The sequence below is a fragment of the Gekko japonicus genome, unplaced genomic scaffold, assembly GCF_001447785.1.
Source record: "Gekko japonicus isolate JY-2015 unplaced genomic scaffold, Gekko_japonicus_V1.1 scaffold2, whole genome shotgun sequence".
In the NCBI taxonomy this organism is placed as follows: domain Eukaryota; kingdom Metazoa; phylum Chordata; class Lepidosauria; order Squamata; family Gekkonidae; genus Gekko; species Gekko japonicus.
The window spans coordinates 4,134,761-4,156,986 of NW_015175358.1; the positions used below are offsets into that span (position 1 = coordinate 4,134,761).

At 46.5% G+C, this 22,226-nt stretch overlaps 1 protein-coding gene across 2 annotated transcripts in view; it reads right to left on the reverse strand.

Annotated features, from left to right (window-relative positions):
• The window catches only part of ACSS2 (acyl-CoA synthetase short-chain family member 2), a 78,492-nt gene that overhangs the window by 33,892 nt on the left and 22,374 nt on the right, over positions 1-22,226 (reverse strand). For both annotated transcript variants that reach the window (XM_015425279.1, XM_015425277.1), the window contains exons 3-6: positions 13,247-13,338; positions 9,847-9,950; positions 1,831-1,903; positions 1-64 (exon numbers count right to left, since the gene is read on the reverse strand). In XM_015425279.1, coding sequence (XP_015280765.1) covers positions 1-64; positions 1,831-1,903; positions 9,847-9,950; positions 13,247-13,338 — 333 coding nt within the window. The remainder of the gene's footprint in view (positions 65-1,830; positions 1,904-9,846; positions 9,951-13,246; positions 13,339-22,226) is intronic.

Consider the following 22,226-nt stretch of genomic DNA (forward strand, 5'->3'; position numbering starts at 1 on the left):
TTCTGCAAGGCCTCATCTGCTATCTGCTTCAGGTTAATCAGCTTATCACCTCTATAAAAGGCATCTACAAAACAGTAAGTAAATCATTAAACTGGCTTGTCAGAATAGCCTGCAGGCACTTGAAGGTCGTTAAAAGAAAGGAAGGGTGGGGGAGGGAGAAGGACTGTAAGTGAAATTAAGTTAAGGGAAAGTTTCCTAAATAAAGACCAATGAAAATAATAATAGATGCCTCTAAGGAGCAGAGTGCTCAAATTAAGAGTGAAGCAATACTTGGAATATTCTTTAGGGAGCAACCAGAAAACTACATGACCCTAACAGCCCTTTGCCATGTATTAGTTCTTTGAGACAGTCATCATTGGGATAGATATATGGAGCAACTGGCAAGGGACTAATATGTAAGCTCTAGAAAAACAGTTTCTTAGAAAACTAAGAAGGTACACTTGAAACTACCAAGTTACTAGATATCATAAAACAGCTGCATTTTTTTCCTGCCATGTCAACCACTACCACCTCCAAAGGAACAATAAAAGCATTTTAAGGGAAGCTGATAAGCAATCTATTTCAAATACACATTGGTAATACACATCTGACAGAAGTAATCGAATATAGGGGTAGGATACTGTTTTGATACAACATCACCAATGACTACCAAGAGCTTCTATATAATATTTAATACAGTTTAATATTTAATAAGGTAGCACTGTACAAAAGGCATCATGAAGTTACTTGGATAAATTATTGGATACTGTGGTCTGTACTACTGTGTATAGATTGCTGTCAGCTGGATCGCACTGTGTAATCTTCATCATTTAATGTGTCATGTTAACACTTGTGCTTTGCTTCAGTTCTGTTTTTAGATTTCTGGTTGGTTCTACAACCCAATTCATATTTCGTTGTTTACTGAATGCTACATTTTGTGGATTGTATTGACTCAGTCCTTGTAATCTGCCTTGGGTCCACATGAGAAACGCAGACTATACATAATGTAAATAAATTAATACATTAACAGTAGAGAAGCTGGGTCAACAGAAGGTTTGGGGAGAGAAGCGCCACTTCGCACTTCAAGTCTGGAATGAGGGCAAAGGTGCCATCTTTTAATTATCCATTTCCTCCTTTCCAACACATGAATCCTTGAAGAATATAATTTCTCTAGCACTGGGAAGGATTCACTTCTCCCCAAAAGCAAAACTTTGCTTCATCAGAGTCCCACAAGTTGTATCAATGGCTTTCATTGTCTGAACTGTATAATGTTATGGACTTGAATGGCAGCCTGCTTCGGGAGCCAATCTGGGTGGAAAGCGGGGCTTAAACATTCTACCCAGCAGCAACTCCTTCCTCTAGGGTTCCCAGGTCCTACCAGGCAGCCAGCAGGGAGATCCTTGGTCCTCTCTGGGATCTTCTGCTGCAAGCGCTTTGCACTCACAGCATGATGACATCACCCAGAAGTGACGTCAAAATGTCGCTGATGTCAGGGACTGACGCTCTAGTTTTGGGGCAAACCGCTATGGTTTGTGGCTGATTTTACCATAGACTTTTGCCCAAAAACTAGAGCATCGCCGTGCAATGTCAGCAATGTGACGACATCACTTCAGGGTGACATCATCATGTTGGCTTTCGGGCCAGTTGGGGGTGGGATCCCCCCCCACCGACCACCAGCGGGGAAGCGCCCTGCAAAAGCAGGGGTTCCTCTGCCCCCGGCAGGAGTCTGACAACCCTACCTTCTTCTTCCCCTAAAGATAATAAGGTTGCCTGAATGTATTTTCCCCCATGAACTGTTAATCCAGCTGCTTGAAGTATTCTGATAACTAGACTTAGATGAAGGCTTTTTACCTGCAGTAATGAGAAGAGAACAGCGAGAATCAAGGATCCTCTCACAAAGGGATTCTGATGAAAAACCTGCGAACTGGCAAGACAACACAATTCAGTTCAGCCACTGAAATGAAGCCATTTTTAATTACACTTGCAAACAGGGACACTCTCAAAGAATACCAGCATTCCAGATTGAGTAGTGGCTTTCAAACTGTGTTCTGTGGTTTTCAAACTGTTTTAAGGTTTTTTGGAAGTTTTATCAGGCATTTCTCAATGCCAACCTCAGTAATGAAGGAAAAGATTCCCTGAAGGATTAACTGCTAGGACTCCCATTTACTTGCTCAAGGTGGGAAATTACCACCCCCCAGCCCCAATTTCCAACTCCTGAGGAATTGGGGGGAAATGGCTCTAGGAATTTCTGCTAGTCTCTATGTCAAAGGAATTAGGGATGCAGTCTAGCATCACCCAGAAGTGACATCACATCCTCCCCACACTCCACCTTCCCCAGGTGCCACCCCCCCCCCAAATCTTCCAGTATCTGCTCAGACATTTTTGGGAATGCTACTGCTTGCTCATATCTGTCAATCATCTCCTGCAACATGTAGCTTGGCCAGCACCCTTTATGTACCAGGCTGTGCACCTTAGAATACTCCCCAAAAGCCTCTGCAATGCTCAGGAGCTTTCTGACAGCCAGACACAGGTTCAGATAAGGCAACATGGGAAAGGTTCCCTAATGGTACCAAGTCTGAAAAAAAAAAAGGTTGCTTACATGTAACTGGTGATCTTTGAGTGGTCATCTGTGCATTAACACCCATGGGATGCACTGGATCGATCGGCATTGTAGCAAGCTTTTAATGGATTTTCGCGCCCAGACCTCGGGCATGCGCAGGAACCCCACCATGTATGCCCAGAGGGGTGGTCGTGGACCCCCCGCCAGTTCCTTCAAACCACCGCGAATCAACCCCTATGAAAAATGTAGAAGCTGACAGCAGCGGGGAAGGAGGGCGGGTGGTGTGAATGCACAGATGACCACTCGAAGATCACCAGTTACAGGTAAGCAACCTGTTTATCTTCGACGTGGTCTCTGTGCTTCACACCCATGGGAGATTAGTGAGCAGTAGCCTACCTGGAGGAGGGTGCTGGCAGGTCATTACTGCGAAGCCGAGAATAAGATGTGACGTCCCATGTTGGTATGAGAGTTCTTTCGGACATCTAGGATGTAGTGCCTTATGAACGTATTAGGCTTAGCCCACGTAGCGGCTCTGCAAATGTCCATTAAGGGAACTCCCTGGAGGAAGGCAGTTGAGGCTGCAACAGCTCGGGTTGAATGGCTGCTTAGCAATAAGGTAGCAGAGGCGGATGAGATCTACAATCCACCTTGACAAACGCTGAGCCGTGATGCGAGTTCCCAGCCTTGCTGGGGCATACGAAACGAACACTTGACAGTCACGTCTCGTTGGACGGGTTCTGTTTAGGTAGAATAGAAGTGCACGCTTCGTATCCAAGGTGTGTAACAGCCTCTCCTCTGGGGATGTCGGAACAGGGAAGAAATCCGGGAGGAAGACCTCTGCCTGTAGGTGAAATTCTGACACTACCTTCGGCAGGAACGAGATGTCAGGAACAAGGCGGACGCCATCTGGCAAAAAAGGAGTCACATGTCTGAAAGCCAGTATTTCTCCAACTCGCCTTGCTGAAGTGACAGCAACCAGAAAGGCTGTTTTCCAGGACAGGAATTTTATGTCGCAAGTTGCGAGCAGCTCAAAATGTTTCCTGGTGAGTTGGTGAAAGACCAGGGGAAGGTCCCAGGGGATGACAGGACTTTTGATGGGAGAGTAAAGGTGCAACAGTCCCTTCAAAAAACGTTTAGAAAGTGGATGCAAGAACAGTGTGCATCCCTCAACTTGAACATGGTATGCCGAAAGTGCGGCCAAATAAACCCTTAACGAGGAATGTGATAGTCCCAAGGCAGCGAGAGACAGGAGGAATTCGAAAACTTTCTCAGATCTGGAGGTGGCTCGAGAGGCATCCTCACCCAAGGAGGAACAACATTTTTGCCACTTGTAATGATACGACTTTCACGTAGTGGACTTTCTGGAGTTTAGCAAGACATTCGCTATGCAAGAAGAAAAGCTGTTGACTCTCCAAGCTGTCAACTTCATTCGTGGCACGTCGTGGTATAGGAGAGGGGACTTGGTTAGGAATAGGAGGTCTTTTGCTGGAGGAAACTGGTGGTAGGCCCTCGCTGACAGGTCGAGGATGGTTGAGAACCATGGTTGCCTCAGCCACCACGGGGTTATGAGAAAGCAGTCCGCTCTGTCGCTGGTGATTTTGTGGACCACTCTCAGAAGTAGTGGAGGGAAGAGGTAGAGAAATCCTCTGGACCACGGATAGAGGAGACCGTCCCCTAAAGACTGCGGGTCCCTGCCACCTCGGCTGCAGAACAGAGGACACTTTTTGTTTGCCCTGGTGGTGAACACATCTATCTGGGGGAACCCCCACTTGCAGAAGAGTGTAAGAAGGTAAGTCGGATTCATTTCCCACTCATGCAGACTGAGTCCTGCCCGACTCAGGTGGTCCGCCTGCACATTCATCTGCCCCGGGATGTGCGTGGCGACTAGGAAGATGTTGTGGGCGATGCAGAAGTCCCATAACCGGAGGGCGAGGTCACAGAGGCATTGGGAGACGGTGCCCCCTTGCTTGTTCACATAGCTGAGGGCAGTAGTATTGTCCGTGAGGACCGTGACACACTTCCCCTTGATCAGGGGTAGGAAACTGGTGACAGCGAACTGTATCGCAAGCAGTTCTAGAAAATTGATGTGTCGATTCTGTTTCTGTGCGTCCCATCTGCCTCCAACACAAAGTCCCATCATGTGGGCGCCCCTGCCCGAGAGGGAGGCGTCTGCAGTTAGGGTAATTTGTGGTGATGGAGGATGGAAGGGTGCTCCCTGGAATAGGTTGAAAGGGACGGTCCACCAAAGTAAAGAATCCCGTACTTTGATAGGTGGGATTAGGTGGGTGGAGTGTGTGTCTTGCTCTGGATTGAAATTGCAGATAAACCAGAGTTGCAGGTGACGCATTTTTAATTTGGCAAAAACCAGGACTGATGTAGTAGCAGCCATGAGGCTGAGTAGCCTTTGTATTTGGAAAGCCATCATTGAAGGCCGAGAACGTATGACAGTGGCTAGATTGATGATGTCCACTGCTCTGTTTTATGGCAGGTAGGCTGTGCAATTTGTGGAGCCCAGTAGCGCACCGATGTAGTGTATTTTCTGGACCGGTTGAAGTTGAGACTTCTCCAGATTTACTTGCAGACCCAAGTTTCCCAGGAGGGCTAGCGTCTCGATGTTTGAGGCTAGCACGTCCCTGGAACTCGCAACCAACAGCCAATCGTTGATGTACAGGTAGATGGAGATACCCTTTAGACGAAGGAAGGCTGCAACCACCACCATCGTCTTTGTGAAGAGACTCAATGCACACGAAAGGCCGAATGGTAGGGCTGCATATTGGTAGTGATGTTGACCAATTGCGAGGCGTAGGTATTGGTGGTGGGACGGGTGGATGGTGAGGTGGAAGTATGCATCTTGGAGGTCGAGGGTGGGCATCCAGACCTTCTGGAGAAGTGGCAGAATCTGCTGCAAGGATGCCATGCGGAAGCGGTGGTAGCTCACAAAGCAGTTTAGCGCCCATAGATCTAAAATTTGTTGAACGCCTCCATCTCGCTTTGGAACAGTGAAATAGTGGGAATAGAATCCCTCGCCCTGTAGATGCAGTGGCACCGGCTCGATGGCTCCCTTCTACAGAAGGACAGACACTTCTTCCAGGAGGGCTGGGGAAGGGGGTGTGGAGATGAAGACAGGAGTAATGGGGTTCTGAATGAATTCTATGCGGTAACCCTGGGTCAAGATGGACAGCACCCATTCGTCTGTGGTGATGAGGCGCCAAGTTTGGAGGAAGGGGGTTAGACGGGTTGGATGTGACTGGAAGACATGGGAGTCAAAAACCCTGCTTGGCGGACTTTGCCTGCTTACTGCGGGAGGACTGTTGTCCCAATCCAAATCTAGGTTTCTGAAATGTGGGCTTCTGGCCTCCAGAGGATGTACGTGGCCTCCATTGCCAGTCAGGAGATTGACGGTTTGGGGTGCGTTTTTGCCAGGGTCTAGACCAGGGACGAGGTCGGTATTGCTGCCTTGTGGATGAAGAAACACCCAGAGCATGAGAAGCTTTTATCCATATCTTGTAATATGGTGTCTGTGGGACTATTAAACAGACCAAGGCCATCGGAGAGGTCCTTTACGTATGATCTAGTATCTGGCTGTAGATTGGTGTTACGTAGCCAGGAATGTCTTCGGAGAGCTATGGCTGAAGCCATTGTCCTTGAGCTCCATGGACAATGCTCTAGGGCATGTTCAGAGGTATTAATTTGTTGTTTTGCCAGCACCATGTCCTCCTTTTGGATGATGTGGGCTGCCTGACGCTTATCTTCTGGAAGGTTTGCCAAGAGCTCGGAGAGCCTCTCCCACAAAGTGTATTGGTATCTACTCATACATGCTAAGTAGTTGGTGGTCTTCACCCCTAGTGCTCCAGTAGAGTAGAAATGTTGTCCAAATGCATCTAGCTTTCTGCTCTCCCTGTCTGAGGGGGCAGAATGGGTTCTTTTCGACTTGGATGAGGAAGTTACCACCACTGAATTTGGTTGAGGATGGGCAAATAAGAATTCTGCTCCTGTTTCTTGGACTCTGTACATATGGTCCAAGCGACGTGTGGACACTGGAGCCGATCACGGTTTATCCAATGGAGCTTTAGCTGCCTGTAACAGGACTGTGGACATGGGTAGTGCTATAGCCGTAGATGTATCTAGCTGCACGACATTGAAGACGGCATCTGTAACCTGTGGTTATACGACGGAAAGGCCAAGGGAGTGTGCCATTCTTTTCACGAGGTTTCCATAGGAGGTTAAATTCTCAGATGGAGAGATAGGTTGGTCATCGGCTACTACCTGGTTCGGCAAAGGCTGATCAGGGGAGCTGTGTACATCTGAAGCCCCCGTATCGGAATCCTCATCCACTGAGTCAGAGGAATGGGGCTCTGGTAATTGTACCTGAGCAGTTTTGATCTGACCAGTCGGATCTGTTGACGGTGGGTTAGGGGGACTGGGAGGACGATATTGATCCGGTCGATGTCGAGGAGGGTCATCAGATGGATGATCCGGAGGACGGGAGAGAGATGCTGAAGGCCTCGGTGACTGCGACCTGTGGGCAGAGTAATGATCCCAATCAGAGTAACCTGCAGGAGTCAACCACGGCATGGATGCGGGTGGATAAGCCCCATATAGATAACGCAGTTGGCGGTGATCCCAGGAGAGAGCCGGAGGTGGTGGGGGCAGGAAGACTCATGGGGATCTACTCCTAGAGCGGGAGCATCTGGGAGACAGTGTAGGATCTCGTCTTCGTGCGCGGCCCCTATCAGCCGATCATCGATATCGAAGGGCTGATCCTCAGCAAACAGACTGGGAGGATGATGTTGAGTGCTTTTAGGGATCTGTCGATGCTGATCCACATCGATATCGGCATGGAACTCTGAGACTGTCGAAGTCGATGAATGAGCAGAGGGAGAGCGATCTGTGCCCAGGGGATGACTGAGGATCTCGACATTATTGATGTCGGAGAAAGGACGCATATCGACCAGCGTGTCATGGTCTAGCTGGTGTATGGGAGAGTCCATTAGCTGGATGGTTGGTATCGGTGGAGCAACCGGAGCTTCCGATGCCGATACTGCCATTGGAGTGGGGGGCACCTTAGGGGCATCACCCGGTGCAGGGCCCACTACTTTCCCAGACTTCGCCACCTTTAGGGCCTTAGAGGAACCCTTTTTGGCCGACTTGTGTTCTTTACCCGATTTCTCCTTCTTCTTCATGGGAGTGGATGCTGAAGACTGCGCCGTCGGTGCCGAACGCTTCGATGTTGCCTGGACGATATCGGACGAGAACTTCGATACTGGAGCCATCGATGTCGATTGTCTTACCGGCACTTCTGGATCCATGACGGAAGCGGGATTTAGCGCCAATTCCAGTAACGCCACCCGGAGACATGCTGCTCGGTTTTTCCTAGTCTGATTTGAAAACTTGGCGCAGTGTCGACAGGACTCTAGCCGGTGTGTCTCGCAAAGACAAAAAATGCAAAGAGTGTGGCCGTCAGGTGGAGCGAGCTTACTGCTGCAACCCTTGCAACATTTGAAAAAGCCCCACTTATTCTCCATAAAATAAGCAAGACGGAGAAGAAAAAGAGGTGGCGGGGGAGGGGAAGCCCGAAGGCCAAAGTGAGGTAAACAAAAAAACTTCCCCCTCAACTCATCATAGTCTTTTTTTAAAAAAGAAAACAACAAAAAACAAAGATAGAAGCAAAAAATAAAGAAAACAGAAGAGAAATCCGAAGAGCCTCTGAGGAAAAATAGCTACCGATCAGACAGACGAAAGGAAGGTGCTTCCAGCGCAGCGGAAAGAAAGGAACTGGCGGGATGTCCGCGCCCACCCTTCTGGGCATGCATGGTGGGGTTCATGCGCATGCCCGAGGTCTGGGCGCGAAAATCCGTTAAGAGCTTGCTACAATGCCGATCGATCCAGCGCATGCGCACTGTATCCCACGGGTGTGAAGCACAGAGACCACATCGAAGATCAACAAACTACCCAACCACCTGAGGTTTGCCTCTGGACAAATGATTACTCTAGCACAGGGGTGGCTGAACAGCGGCTTGGAAGCCGCATGTGGCTCTTTCACACATATTGTGTGGCTCCTGGCAGGGTGGCTGCGGAAACGAAGGGGAGGCTTGCCTCCCCAATCGGTCTTCCCTTCCCCAGCCAGTGTTTCCCTCCCTAGGTAGACTTGAGGTGGGGGGGGAGAGAGCAGAGAAAGAAAGCAACTTTAAATATGTTCTCAAAGCTGCCCACCCGCCAGCTTGGAGAAGGCATTTGTCTCTTTGAATCCCTTCTCTAAGCCAAGCCAGCTGGCCTGGGGTGGGGGGGGGGGGCTTGGAGGACACATTTAAAGTTAAAGTTGCTTTCTTTCCACCTCTCCCTTCCTTCCTCCTGCCCCCCATCTATTTGCTTTCTTTCCACCACTTTCTTTCTTTTCACCTACCTTCCTTCCTTCTTCTCTCTCTTCCTTCCTGCCTTCCTCCCCCTCACAAATCTATTTGCTTTCTTTCTTTCTCTCTCTTACTTCCTCCCCGCCTCCCCCCCATCTATTTGCTTTCTTTCTTTCTATTTTTCTCTTTCTCTCCTTCTCTCTTTACATCTCTTTCATTCTTTCTACCTTTCTATTTCTCTCTCTCTTCCTTCTGTCCTTCCTTCCCCCTCCCTCCCCATCTATTTGCTTTCTTTGTTTCTTTCTTTCACTCTCTCTCTCTCTCTTCCTTCCTTCCTTCCTCCTCCTCCCTCCCCATCTATTTGCCTTCTTGGTCTTGCTCTCTCCCCCCCCACCTCTTTCATTCTTTCTTTCCACATCTCTCTCTTTCTCTCTCTTAAATAAATACCATTAGCAAACCCTCCCCCCATCTATTTGCTTTCTTTCTTTCTTTCGCTCTCTCTTCCTTCCTTCTCCTCCCTCCCCATCTATTTGCCTTCTTTGTCTCTCTCTCTCCCCCCCAACCTCTTTCATTCTTTCTTTCCACATCTCTCTCTTTCTCTCAGACAAATAAATACCATTAGCAAACAAATAAATATCATTGAATGAATAAATATCATTATCAATATCTGTTTTACCCCTTTTGGTTTTATTTTGGCAGTCTCATTTAATGTTAATAAAAAGCAAATTTACACATTTTCCAATAAATATTGGATGCCTTGCGGCTCTCAAACATCTGACATTTATTACAATCGGCTCAAGCCAAAAGGAAGATTCCATGCAGTAAACAAATAAAAACCCCAAACAAATCAAAGACATATAATATGGAGAAACCAGCATTATTCCAATAGTTATCTATGGCAACTGATGTCCATTTCACTATGCAATTCATGACAGAATTGACACCAAAAGTTCCTACCACAATGGAATGAAGAGCTCCAATTCTGGCACAGGCCAGCATAGCTATCACCAGTTCAATAATCATTGGCATGTAGATAGAAACTCTGTCTCCTTTTTTCACACCTATAGAAGAGAAGAGATGGTGTTTCTCAGGCAAGTCAATTGACACCATCCTAACCAACCAACCATGCTGTTCTGAGCCCCAGTATTTCTACAGAACGAATAAGTTAAAAACTCTTAAAAAGTCCACCACAAGGGGCTCTGCCTGGAAATGCAAATGAAGAGAAAACATGACGTGGAAATCTTCACACTGTTTTTGATATTTCAGAATCACAACAAAGTGTCAGCAAACTGAAGTGTCTCACCTGTAAAGTACTTTGCAAATACCAATGAATTAAAGCTAACAGCCCCAGTAGCAAACCATTAATATTACCCCTGCAACACAGCCAGGCTCCTCAGGGGCTTTCAAAATTGCCCACGGCTGCATTTTTCTATTTTAAACAGTTAAACAATACAGTATTATAAGCAAGGGTTCTTTCATTTGTCAGTTATAGACAACAACTGGCAGTGTTATTAACAGTTAAAACATTGGACTTTAAGCCAGGGAGACGTGGGTTCAAATCCTGCTTGCATAATGAAGCTCACTCATCCTCTCTCTCATGGCTGACCTCTCTCGCATGTTACAAAGATGCATTCTAGAGTTCAAAGCCTCCTAGGCCATGTTCAGGCCTGATTAAGATCAGGACCTTAAGAGCATGGGGAAAGCATGCTTCAGCCTCCCTCACGGCTCTGTTTCCCCAACATGAAATGGCCCCAGGAAGTCTCATTACTTGCCCTGCTGGAGAAACTTACATGTACTGATGGCTACACACACGTTTCCACACTGGGGCAAACAGTAGCTCCCAGAGGCTGTTTCAGGTCAGGAAAACAGCTTGGGGAAGAGGCTTAAGCACCTCCCTGTACACCACAGTCTCAACTAGACCCCTGGCACCTGTACACCTAGGAGGCAAACAGTATAGATTTCTCAGCACAGGGGTGATACAACCCCTCCATCCTGCCCCTGACAACATCTTGGCTACCACATTTTTTTCACAGTTTCTTCCCATTTTCACATATATCCATGAGTCAGAAAGGTGAAAAATACAAGAAAGCGACTGCTTTCTATGTCAGCATTGCTTTCACTGATATTCATCCACATATTTGTATCTTACTACATTTCTACTAAATGCAAATAGCTAAACTATCATGTAGTTGTAGTACAGTAGCTTAAGAAAATACCTCTAGGCTGTGTGCACAAATGGAAAATTCTTGTTTAAAAGCCTTAATTGTTTGCTCTTATATTATTCCCTTCTGTCCCTATGCCTCAAAGGCCTTTGTGTTTCATCATCTAGTTCTCTGCACCTCAGTCAATAAGGGCTACTCATTTTGTAGGCAAACTCAGTGCCAAATTTGCACAAAAATTAGACATACTTTTTATCAATTGCTAACTATGCTCTTATAGGAATAAACAGCTTTAAAGGGGGATTAGTTAGATTAATGGAGGATAGGTCTATCAGTGGCTACTAGCCATGGTGACTGAGGGGAACCTCCACAATCAGAGGCACTGTACCTCAGCCTCTATGCCCGATTGTTGGCCCTCCAGTGGAACTGATTGCCTGCTTTGTGAGACAGGATGCTGGACTAGATGGACCACTGGTCTGATCCATCAGGGCTCTTCTTATGTTCTTAACTATGCTGAGGTGTCCAAAACCCAAAAAAGGAATATTAATTTTTGAGATTACTAAATGTGTGAGAATCAAAAGCAGTAGCAAGGTGAATACTGTTAAATAAATTCAGAGTCTTGTCAGATTAAACACAAAAATTTAAGAACTGGATCAGGATTGTAGTATTTGCTGAGGGATAAATTGAAAGTAGTATGTTGTAACTCTGTTTTTTAAGGTTCAAGTGTCCAAAAGTAGTGGACAAATCTCAACAGGATACTGATTTAAAAGGCACACGGGCACACAAAACCCCTGTACAGTTCAGCACGTACTAGTAGTCAGCTTCCATTACTAAAATCAAGCATCTTCCTGACAGTATCATACCAGCTAAGACAATTAAAGTGGGAACCTAGTATCATAAGGTAAAAGGTAAAGGTTTCACTTTCCCTATGAGGAAAGGTTAAGGCGCTTAGGGCTCTTTAGCTTGGAGAAACGACGACTGAGGGGTGACATGATTGAGGTTTATAAGATTATGCATGGGAAAGAGCAGGTAGAGAAAGAGGTACTTTTCTCCCTTTCTCACAATACAAGAACCCGTGGGCACTCCATGAAATTGCTGAGCGGTCGGGTTAGAACAGATAAAAGGAAGTACTTCTTCACCCAAAGAGGGATTAACACTTGGAATTCACTGCCACAGGAAGTGGTGGCGGCTACAAGCATGGACGGCTTCAAAAGGGAATTAGATAAGCATATGGAGCAGAGGTCCATCAGTGGCTATTAGCCACAAGGTATAGCTAGGGGCTCTGGGGCAAGTGATGCTCTGTCATCTTGGTGCTTGGGGGGGGGGGGTCAACAGTGGGAGGGCTTCTAATGTCCTGGCCCCACTGGTGGACCTCCTGATGGCACTGGTATTTCTGGCCACTGTGGGATACAGAGTGTTGGACTGGATGGGCCTTTGGCCTGATCCAACATTGGCATCTCTTATGTTCTCTTATGTTCTTAAGGTTCCCTTGCTCGAAAGCCAGTCGAATCCGACTCTAGAGTTGCGGTGCTCATCTCCGTTTCACAGCCAAAGAGCCAGTGCTGTCCGAAGACGTTTCCGTGGTCATGTGGCCAGCATGACTAAACACCAAGGCGCACGGAACGCTGTTACCCTCCCACCAAAGTGGTACCTATTTATCTACTTGCAATTTCTTGCTTTCGAACTGCTATGTTGGCAGGAGCTGGAACTAGAGATGGGAGCTCACTCCATCATGCGGCACCCAGGTCTCGAACTGCTGAACTACTGACCTTCCACAGCCTGCAGTTCAGCGTCTTAACCACTTGAGCCACCGCAGCTCATAATCATAAAACCCAGCACATATCTGATGCTGAGTCACAAGGGTTCACAAGTGTTGGTTTTACCCCTAGATAGCTAAATAGAATCTATAATTACTCTGAGTTGGGAGAGGGGCATCACACAGGTCTGTAGAGACACTTGGAACACCTTTGAAAACACAGCATACGATCAGGGTCCACACCCCACCAGCCTCTTCGACTCCCTGCTGGGAAGGACAGGCACAGGCTCTACTGCCCAGAGCGCGTTTCCTTGGAGCACAGCACAAGGTCAGAAATAATCGCTCTGCCACCCCGCCTCAACGCCTGGGAGGAGGAAAGCAGGCCACCATGCTCTCTGGGATGTTCATGCGAGTAAGGCAGTGTGTGGACTCCCATTTTTACCTTGCTCCTGAAGAACATTGGCAAACTGGCAGACTTTACACAGCAATTCACTGTATGTGATCTTCATGTTATCCCCTGGTTCATTTCCTTCCCTAAAGGAAGTAACAAGAGATTAAATTATAAACTCAAAGTGCTTAAGGACAAATTTGTGATTTTACAATCTAGACAGTAAATAACATCTATATTTTCCTAAGGGTTACAAGTGACCAAAACCCACACACCACAAACAAGGACGTTTCTTAAATGATAACCTTTTCAGAAGGTGAAGCGGCTGACACTACCTTAAACACAAGCAAACATATTCTCAAAGGAGAAGAGAAAATGGCCTTTAATTTATGGATCTGCTTTGGGAAATTCATCCTAGATTTTCAGAACCAAATATATGTTATGGTATGAGGATCGATGGGGTACAGTTTCACAGGATTTTGAAGACAGACTGCAGGACCTTTTTCACCTATGGCCTACAGAAGCTGCTCGGCTGGTTTGGCAAGGACCTTCTACCACCATCTCAGCTCCCCCAATGCAAACATTTCCTGCTGCAATTCACACAAGCTACCAGACCAGCTGGCCACCTAAAGCTTCCCTATAACTAAGAGATAACAAACTATTAACACCAAGGAAGAAAGTAATAAATTGGCCACGTAAATCATGCAAAATGTACATAATGTACAAGGCACCATATCTTAGGTCAAGCTTATAAACAGCTTCCTATCTAGTCTTCTTAAATATAGGAAGCTGCCTTGTACTGCAACAGACCATTAATCCACCAAGGTCAGTATTGTCTATGCAAACTACCAGTAGCTGTCCAGAGTCTCAGGCATAGGTCTTTCATATCACCTACTACTAGATACTGGTAGAGAGCTTTTGTATTTGCCAAGTTTCCATAGTCTTCGGTTGAGCCCTTGTTTAGAAACAGATATGACTGCATCTTAAAAATGGCACTGTAGGTCCTGACCTGGAAAGCCCAGGCAAGCCCGATCTCATCAGATCTCAGAAGCTAAGCAGGGCTGACCCTGACAAGTTTTTGGATGGGAGACCTCCAAAGAATACCAAGGCTGGGAGACAGAGGCAGGTTACCAAGCCACTTCTCTGAATGTCCTCCATGTCCCAGTAGGAGTCACCAGAGGTCGCCATGCCTTCCAGGCATGGGCGCACGCACACACACACACACAATGCAAAAATACCCCCCCCCATGGCACTCTAGCACTGGAAAAGCCACAAAGAGGAGCATATTTCCTACAATGGTTAATAAGTTTTTTAGTTACAGCACAGCATAGGAGGGACAGGGCTACAGGCTGCTCAGCTACCTGACATGCAATTATCAATGGCTGCTTAGCAAGCTTCCTCCTGAAATGCTTTGGTGAGTCTATCTGCCATAAAGGATGACATTGTGGCTCCTGTAAGACATAATCTGAACCAGGGAAAAGAAAACAACCATGAGATATGGCAGAGAAAGCCACCAAAAATAAGAGGATGACTGAATTCCAGTGCACTGCCTATGGTGAGACGAACTAGCGAACAACAACAGAACTGAGAAAATTCAAAACTTTCATTTGGAAAGCTAGTGTCAAGACTAAAGGTTCACTGCTGCTAGCCTAAAAGGACACTAGAGGGTTCACTAAGCAAACTCTACATTTAGTTCATTGACAGTGCCACAACACTTTCTCTCCCCCCCCCCCATTCCTATAGAATAAAAATTTAGGATTATTGCTGAGGGCCACAAAACAAAGCAAACATGAACATTTGCATTAGTAACAGTGCCATAAGAACATAAGAGAAGCCAATGTTGGATCAGGCCAAAGGCCCATCCAGTCCAACACTCTGTCACACAGTGGCCAAAAATACCAGGTGCCATCAGGAGGTCCAGCAATGGGGCCAAGACACTAGAAGCCCTCACACTGTTGCTCCTCCACCAAGCATCAAGAATACAGTGCATCACTTGCCCCAGACTGAGAGTTCCTATCTATATATCTAATAGCCAAGTTGCCCTCTCCGTGCGGATACCTAAATCTGCACATCGGGGGCACTTGGGGGGCAAGGAGATTTTCCTGCACACTTGGAGCAGTCTCCAGGTGTGCAGAAAAATCTAAAAAGTTGACCGGAGCCAGGGGGTTAGGAGATCGGTGGGCCCGGCAGCTGGGAGCCGCTCAGGCCGCACCATTGGAGCCGGGAGGGGGGAGGATATCAGCGGACCCGGGGGGGGAGCGGGGGAGAAGGCTCACCTGTGGCTGCTTCCTCCTCCTCCGTGTGGAGCTCTTCCCCCCCCCCGCGCGAGTATCCCCCCCTTCTTGCCTATACCTAATGGCTACAGTCACTGATGGACCTCTGCTCCATATGTTTATCTAATTCCCTCTTGAAGCTGTCCATGCTTGTAGCCGTCTCCTGTGGTAGTAAATTCCATGTTAATCACTCTTTGGGTATCCATATCTTACAAGGAAGATTAAAAATGCAGCCCTGACCTGAATAGCTCAGGCAAGCCCGATTTCATCAGATTTTGGAAGCTAAGCAGGGCTGACTGGCAAGTACTGGGATGGGAGATCTCCAAGGAATACCAGGGCCAGGATACAGAGGCAGGTAATATAAGCCACAGGTAATATAAATGTCCTAGCCCCACTAGGGTTCGCCAGAAGTCACCATGACTTCCAGGCTCGTAAGCACATAAACACACACACAAAATACTCACCAAAAAAAAGCTAACACAACATTGAAATGGCAATAATTCCAAACAGTTGGTAGATTTTCCACAGTTCTAAGTAAATAACTGCAAAAATGCACAGGTGTTTGTTTCAGTTAGTTAATTACCTATCTCAGTCTACAGTGCCTACATATAAACTGCATTCTAATTTTGGAAGTGGCATGAACAAGACTACCCACTGGGAGTTGGAGGGGATTTTCATCTAAAAGGTGAAGTTTTAATGCATCAGAAGTTATCCGCTACCTCTACTTTCTGTTCAGGAGGCATTTTAGCCTTCTGAGCACAAAACAGAGACAGCAGATCATTTTTTTAAACAAAATCTGTAAAGAACATAATACAAAAAATCCTCAACCCCTCCTTATGCCACAGATACAAGTACAGGTAAAAACAGTTCTTCAATTTCTGTTCTTAAAGTAAACTTAAACAGCTGGGGAGGGGGGTTGTGCAATGGCCAAGTAAGACTGACATTTTCATTATGGTGGCCACGTTACCTGATCCATCCAAGATAACCTAACCTTCGGCAAAAATTCACAAGTTATCACAAGCCAAGAATCTTTCACTGGGGTGTTTATAACAAGCTGTTGCAGACCATGGCACAATAAATGAACAAAACAAGATATGACATGTCTTACGGTAAACATGTATAATTCAATGATCCCTTGCAAAAGGACTGTTAGAAATAACATGATAAAATCCTAAAAATTCTAAATCACTAGTTAAGTGGCAATATTCCAGGTTAGTCTGGCACCCAACCTAAGCACTAAGATGTCTTCATTTTAATTTATGTTCTGCTACACAACACAACAGCCGCCCTGAGCCTGTTCACAGGGAGAGCAGGGTACAATAAATAATAATAATAATAGCAGCAAATGCCTTGCCCAGCAGCACCTCACACTCCAAAACAGTCTATTTCAGGGGTGTCAAACTCATTTGTTACGATGGCCAGTTATAACATAAATGTCACTTTGTTGGGCTGGGCTATGTGCGCCATAAAATGTAATTCCAGGTACCGGAAATATAAACTTTATAAAGGACACAGGCAAGCCCAATTAACAATATTACTTTTTACTCAACATACAAACGAAAGCAATTGATTCCTAGCAGTGAAAGCAATTGATTTACTGGGAAACCCGCAAAAGCCCCAATGAAGACTAGGTTTTTTTCCAAGGGATACCATTAAAGGGGGAGTACCTTTTTTCATACATTCTAAAATTTGAAATGCTTCTTAAAGCATGGGGGGGGGGGTTCATACTCAAAAGGTATAGCACAAAAAAGTCCTCAAATGTTTTAACGTTTCCTATAGAAACATTGGGAAATATTGGCAAGCATTTTCTGAGCAAGGAAAAATCTTTTCCTAAAAAGCATTTCACTCATTCCAAATGTGTCATATGAAGAAGACTGGGGACTTCCTCAATTATTCCAATGAAAATATTGGGGAATTGGAAACAATGAAAAAACTTTGATTTTCTTTCGTTTTTAGAATGAATAAAATGGAAGACAAGATTTACTCATAATGTGTAGTACAAACTTCTTTATTTAAGACCGTCTACAGCATTAGATAATGATAAATCCCATAGATACTGTACACAAAATATTTTCAGGATTTTTTAAATATATAGTTTTGGTAACAATTAATATGCTATAATGTGTTTAATGTTCATCCATTAGAGTTCAATGTTTTCAATTACATTTAGCTTAATATCCAAACATAACGGCAATCCTACTGTTTGGGGGCAGTAGCCCCTCCCCTGCACTCCCCTGCTTCAGAGGGGGCTCGACTGGGGGAAACAGCGGCCTGACCAGGGGCTGTGGGGAAAGAGGCAAAGGCGAGGCCATGCCCAGGAATGTGCCCCAGTGGCATCAGAGCCCGGCAGGCCTCAAGCACACCTCAGAAGGGAGGTGGGATTTAAGGAGCAGCCTGCACCTGTGAACAGGCAAAAAAAGGAGGCTGATAGGAGCATGGGTCTCCTGGGGCCTGCGCAGGCCATCACAGCAGTCTCTTACAATCTCAGGGGAGGGTGTGGCAGGAGAGGGGAGAGCCCAGCCAGGGAGGCCACTGGCCCAGATTCCCTTCAATCACCGTGGGCCCACTCCTGAAAAGAAGGCATTGGGGGAGTTCAGGGTCAGTATGCCCTTGGACAATCCTCAATTAGGTTGGCCTAGGGAGAGCCAAAGAGGAAGGACCAGGCCACACCTTTGTAGCCAAAGGACTAGTACGAGGCTGGCAGGAGAGGGCTCAGGGTGCAGCTGAAACCCCCTTCCCTGCCTAAACTGAGTTCCCACCCTTACGCCTGCTAAAGAAAGGACACTGGAGGGTGTACTGGAGCCAGTTTGGTGTAATGCTTAAGTGTGTGGGCTCTAATCTGGGAGAACTGATTCCCCACTCCTCCACTTGCAGCTGCTGGATGACCTTGGGTGAGCCACAGTTCTGTCAGAGCTGTTCCTGAAGGAGCAGTTTGTGTCAGAGCTCTCTCGGCCTCACCTACCTCACAGGGTGTCTGTTGTGGGGAGGGGAAGGGAAAGGAGTTTGTAAGCCACTCTGAGACTCCGAGTGAAGGGCGGGTATAAATCCAATCTCTTCCTCCTGCTCCACACACTTGCATGGTGAGTAGCCATGTTGGTCTGAAGCAGCAGAACAAAATTTGAGTCCAGTGGCACCTTTAAGACCAACAAAGTTTTATTCAAGGCTATAAGCTTTCGTGTGCTGGCACACTTCTTCAGATAAAGTGAAAAAGAATTTCCTCAACCATTACACATAGGAAGAGAGGGGTTACCAGGAAGGGCCAATTAGAATCAAGACAAAGACAGAAACAAAAATGGAAATTGCCAGTCCATACATATAGGTAGAGGCGCTGCGGTGGCTCAAGTGGTTAAGACGCTGAACTGCAGGCTGTGGAAGGTCGGTAGTTCAGCAGTTCAAGACCCGAGTGTGCCGCATGACGGAGTGAGCTCCTGCCAACCTAGCAGTTCGAAAGCAAGAAATTGCAAGTAGATAAATAGGTACCACTTCGGTGGGAAGGTAACAGTGTTCCGTGCGCCTTGGTGTTTAGTCATGCCGGCCACATGACCACGGAAACGTCTTCGGACAGCGCTGGCTCTTCGGCTTTAAAACGGAGATGAGCACCGCAACCCTAGAGTCAGATTCGACTGGCTTTCGAGCAAGGGAACCTTTACCTTTACTTTACATATAGGTAGAGGGTGAACAGTAAATTAACATTTATCAAAAGCAGCAAGAAAGCTCTTTAACCTGGGGTAAAATTGTCAATTGTGTATGAATACTGTCCCTTCAAACAAAATATAAATGCCTAATGGGATATGGAGGGGAGGAGGAGAGAACCTACTATGACTGCCCTGCTGCTTCTCTACATGCTTGCTGTGCATCTCCCTTGGATACTGACCTGGCTCCCCCTCAGCCAATTAGGAGGTCTGAATCCTGTCCAAGTGCTCAGCCAAAGACTATACACAACACAAACGCTGTACCTTGCTTCCACATTAACCTTTCTCCCCATACATGAAAAAGTGCTGCCACATGTTCATAACTACTTGCCTAAACATAATTCAAGAAAACACAACTCTAGTCCTCATGACTGTGCACAAACAAACCAGAATTTGGAAATTTAACTTTCAGCATCTGCAAATTAAGCATATGCCTCCTAAATAAATATGCTCTGAATATATAATCTGGGTCTCCGATATCTCTAATAGAGGAAGAAAAGGTTTTGGCAACTTGTTTTACTGGCAGTCCATTCCAATCCAGGTATAGGAAAAAAGGACCTGTTTTCAAAATCAAGAACTGCACACACCAAAGCAAGAAGCTATATAGCGATATAGCAACAGTAACCATGAGAAGACTGATCTTGTATGTACACCAGGAAAACATACACTGGTTTAAAACATAAACTGATTTTAACAGTTAATAGATAGACCTGTACTACTTTCAATAATCTTGTACCTGCTCTCCCTTGGTGAATGAAGCAAGTGAGTTGTGCAGGCATGTTACTGTTACACTCTTTTTCTTTACACAAACACTAAGCAAAGTAGAAGCCATATGAGACCCAATTCACTTAGCGGCAGCACCCCAGAGATATATATTCATGTGCAACAGCTTACCACATTGATTAGGCACGCATCATCAACACTATGGCAAACTATTGACAAGGATATTTTATTATGAGGGCGTAGGGAAAACCATGTGGCCAATGACTGCAAACAAATGGTTCACAAAAGGTTTACATTATAGCCAAATTATTTGGGCTGCATTCAGAGGTCACAAACCACAATTTGTTGGTGCTTGGCAATCAGCCAGAAGTCCTCAAACTCATGCACTCCCCTTCCCATGTGTTATCCCAAAACTGAAAATTTCCTAAATCACTGGCAGTCTTTGAGCAGCATCTGGAAAAACACTTGTCAGGGATGCTCTAGCATCCGTTCTAGCAATAAAGATTTTGAGCGCCCTTTTGACATCCAAGGTATGCCAGAGTTGTTCCTTAGGATGTTTGGGATGAGGACAGAAGGTAGGCAAACAAAATTCCTGTGAATGGTGAAAGGTGGAGGCCACCTTTGGCTGGAAGGTCGGATCGGTCCGAAGCACTACTTTGTCTTTGTGAAAAACGCAGAGTGACGCTCTAGTTGACAAGGCTCCGAGCTCCAAAACTCTCGTGGCTGATGTGATAGCAACTAGGAACAATGTCTTCATCCTCAACCATCGCAGCCCTACCTCCCTAAGAGGTTCGAACGGGGCCTTCAACACTGTATTCAATCTCCACGTCGGGAAACGATGTAACCGTGATGGAGACTTGACGGTTGTGCCCTGCAGAAAGAGCTGGATGTGCGGATATCTACTAAGCTTGAAACCCTCCAAGGAAGGTAAGACTGTGGATAACGCCGCTAGCTGTCTGCGAAGAGTAGAAGATTTCAGACCGATGTCCAATCCCTCCTGTAGGAACGAGAGAAGAGAAGCTACCGAAGGTGACAATGGATCCACACTCTTATGTCTACACCATCTCACGAACGCCTTCCATGTGGTATTATATATACATATGGTGGAACGACGTCTGGATGCCAGTAAGGTGTCCAAGACCTGAGGAGAATATCCCTGTCTTGCTAGATTGCGCCGCTCAATCTCCACGCGGTCAAACATAACCAGGCTGGATCTGGGTGCCACACAGGGCCCTGAAACAGCATATCCGGGGACACTGGAAGGACCATTGGTGGAAGTGTCAACATCTCCTGCAGAGCCGAGAACCATGGCCGACGCCCCCATCCCGGAGCCACCAGGATGACTTCTGCCTTCAGTTCCCTGACCCTGCGAATGGTTCTGGAGATCAGACTGAATGGCGGGAATGCGTACAGCAAGCCCTGAGGAGAAGAATCTTGGAACCTTGTGATTCTTTGGAGATGCATCTTCTCAGCCGGAAGCCATGTTCCCTGGACTGGGGAGCCGTCTAAGATCGCCCCCCATCCCTGGAGACTGGCGTCTGTGAATATCTCCCCGGTATGACAGACGTAGAAGATCTTGCCGGTCAGTAGGCTGTCCATATTTTTCCACCAACAGAGGTTCTTCTTGACCATGAAGGGCACCTGAAGATTGATGGACTTCCTTTCCATGATGGAAAGTTGGTAAGGACAGAGGAATACTTGCAGTGGTCTGGCATGCATACATGCCCATTGCAGCATTGCGATGCTGGAAATCATCAGACCCAGAAGTCTGGCCAATTCCATGAGAGGCGACACCCTGCTGCGGTAAACTCTCAAAGCGGAAGAGAGACTTGCGAGCCGTATCTATCACAGCGCTGAGCCGATTCCAGAGAACTCTTCTCAAGGTTGATCATAAATCCGTGTCTCTGCAGACACTGCAGTGTCCTCTCGGTGTTCCTGACAGATTCGGTCTGACTGCAGGCCCAGATCAGCAGGTCGTCCAAGTAGGGATGGACATGTATCCCATGATTTCTGAGGTGCACCACAGGATTGATGATTAACTTGGAGAACAGTCTGGGTGCCGTGGAAAGCCCGAATAGAAGTGCCCTGTATTGAAAATGGAGATTATAGATACAAAAACGAAGGAATCATATGTGGGCCTGATGAACGGGTACATGCAGGTATGCCTTCGTGAGGTCAATGGAGGTTAGATATTTGTTCGGAGATAGAGAGTCCGCTACCGCCTTCAGATTCTCAATATAAAAATACCGCATCCGGATGAATTTGTTCAAGAACTTGAGATCCAAGATCGCTCTCCAGTCTCCGTTCTTTTTGGGGACCATGAATAATATGAAGTAGACACCCCGT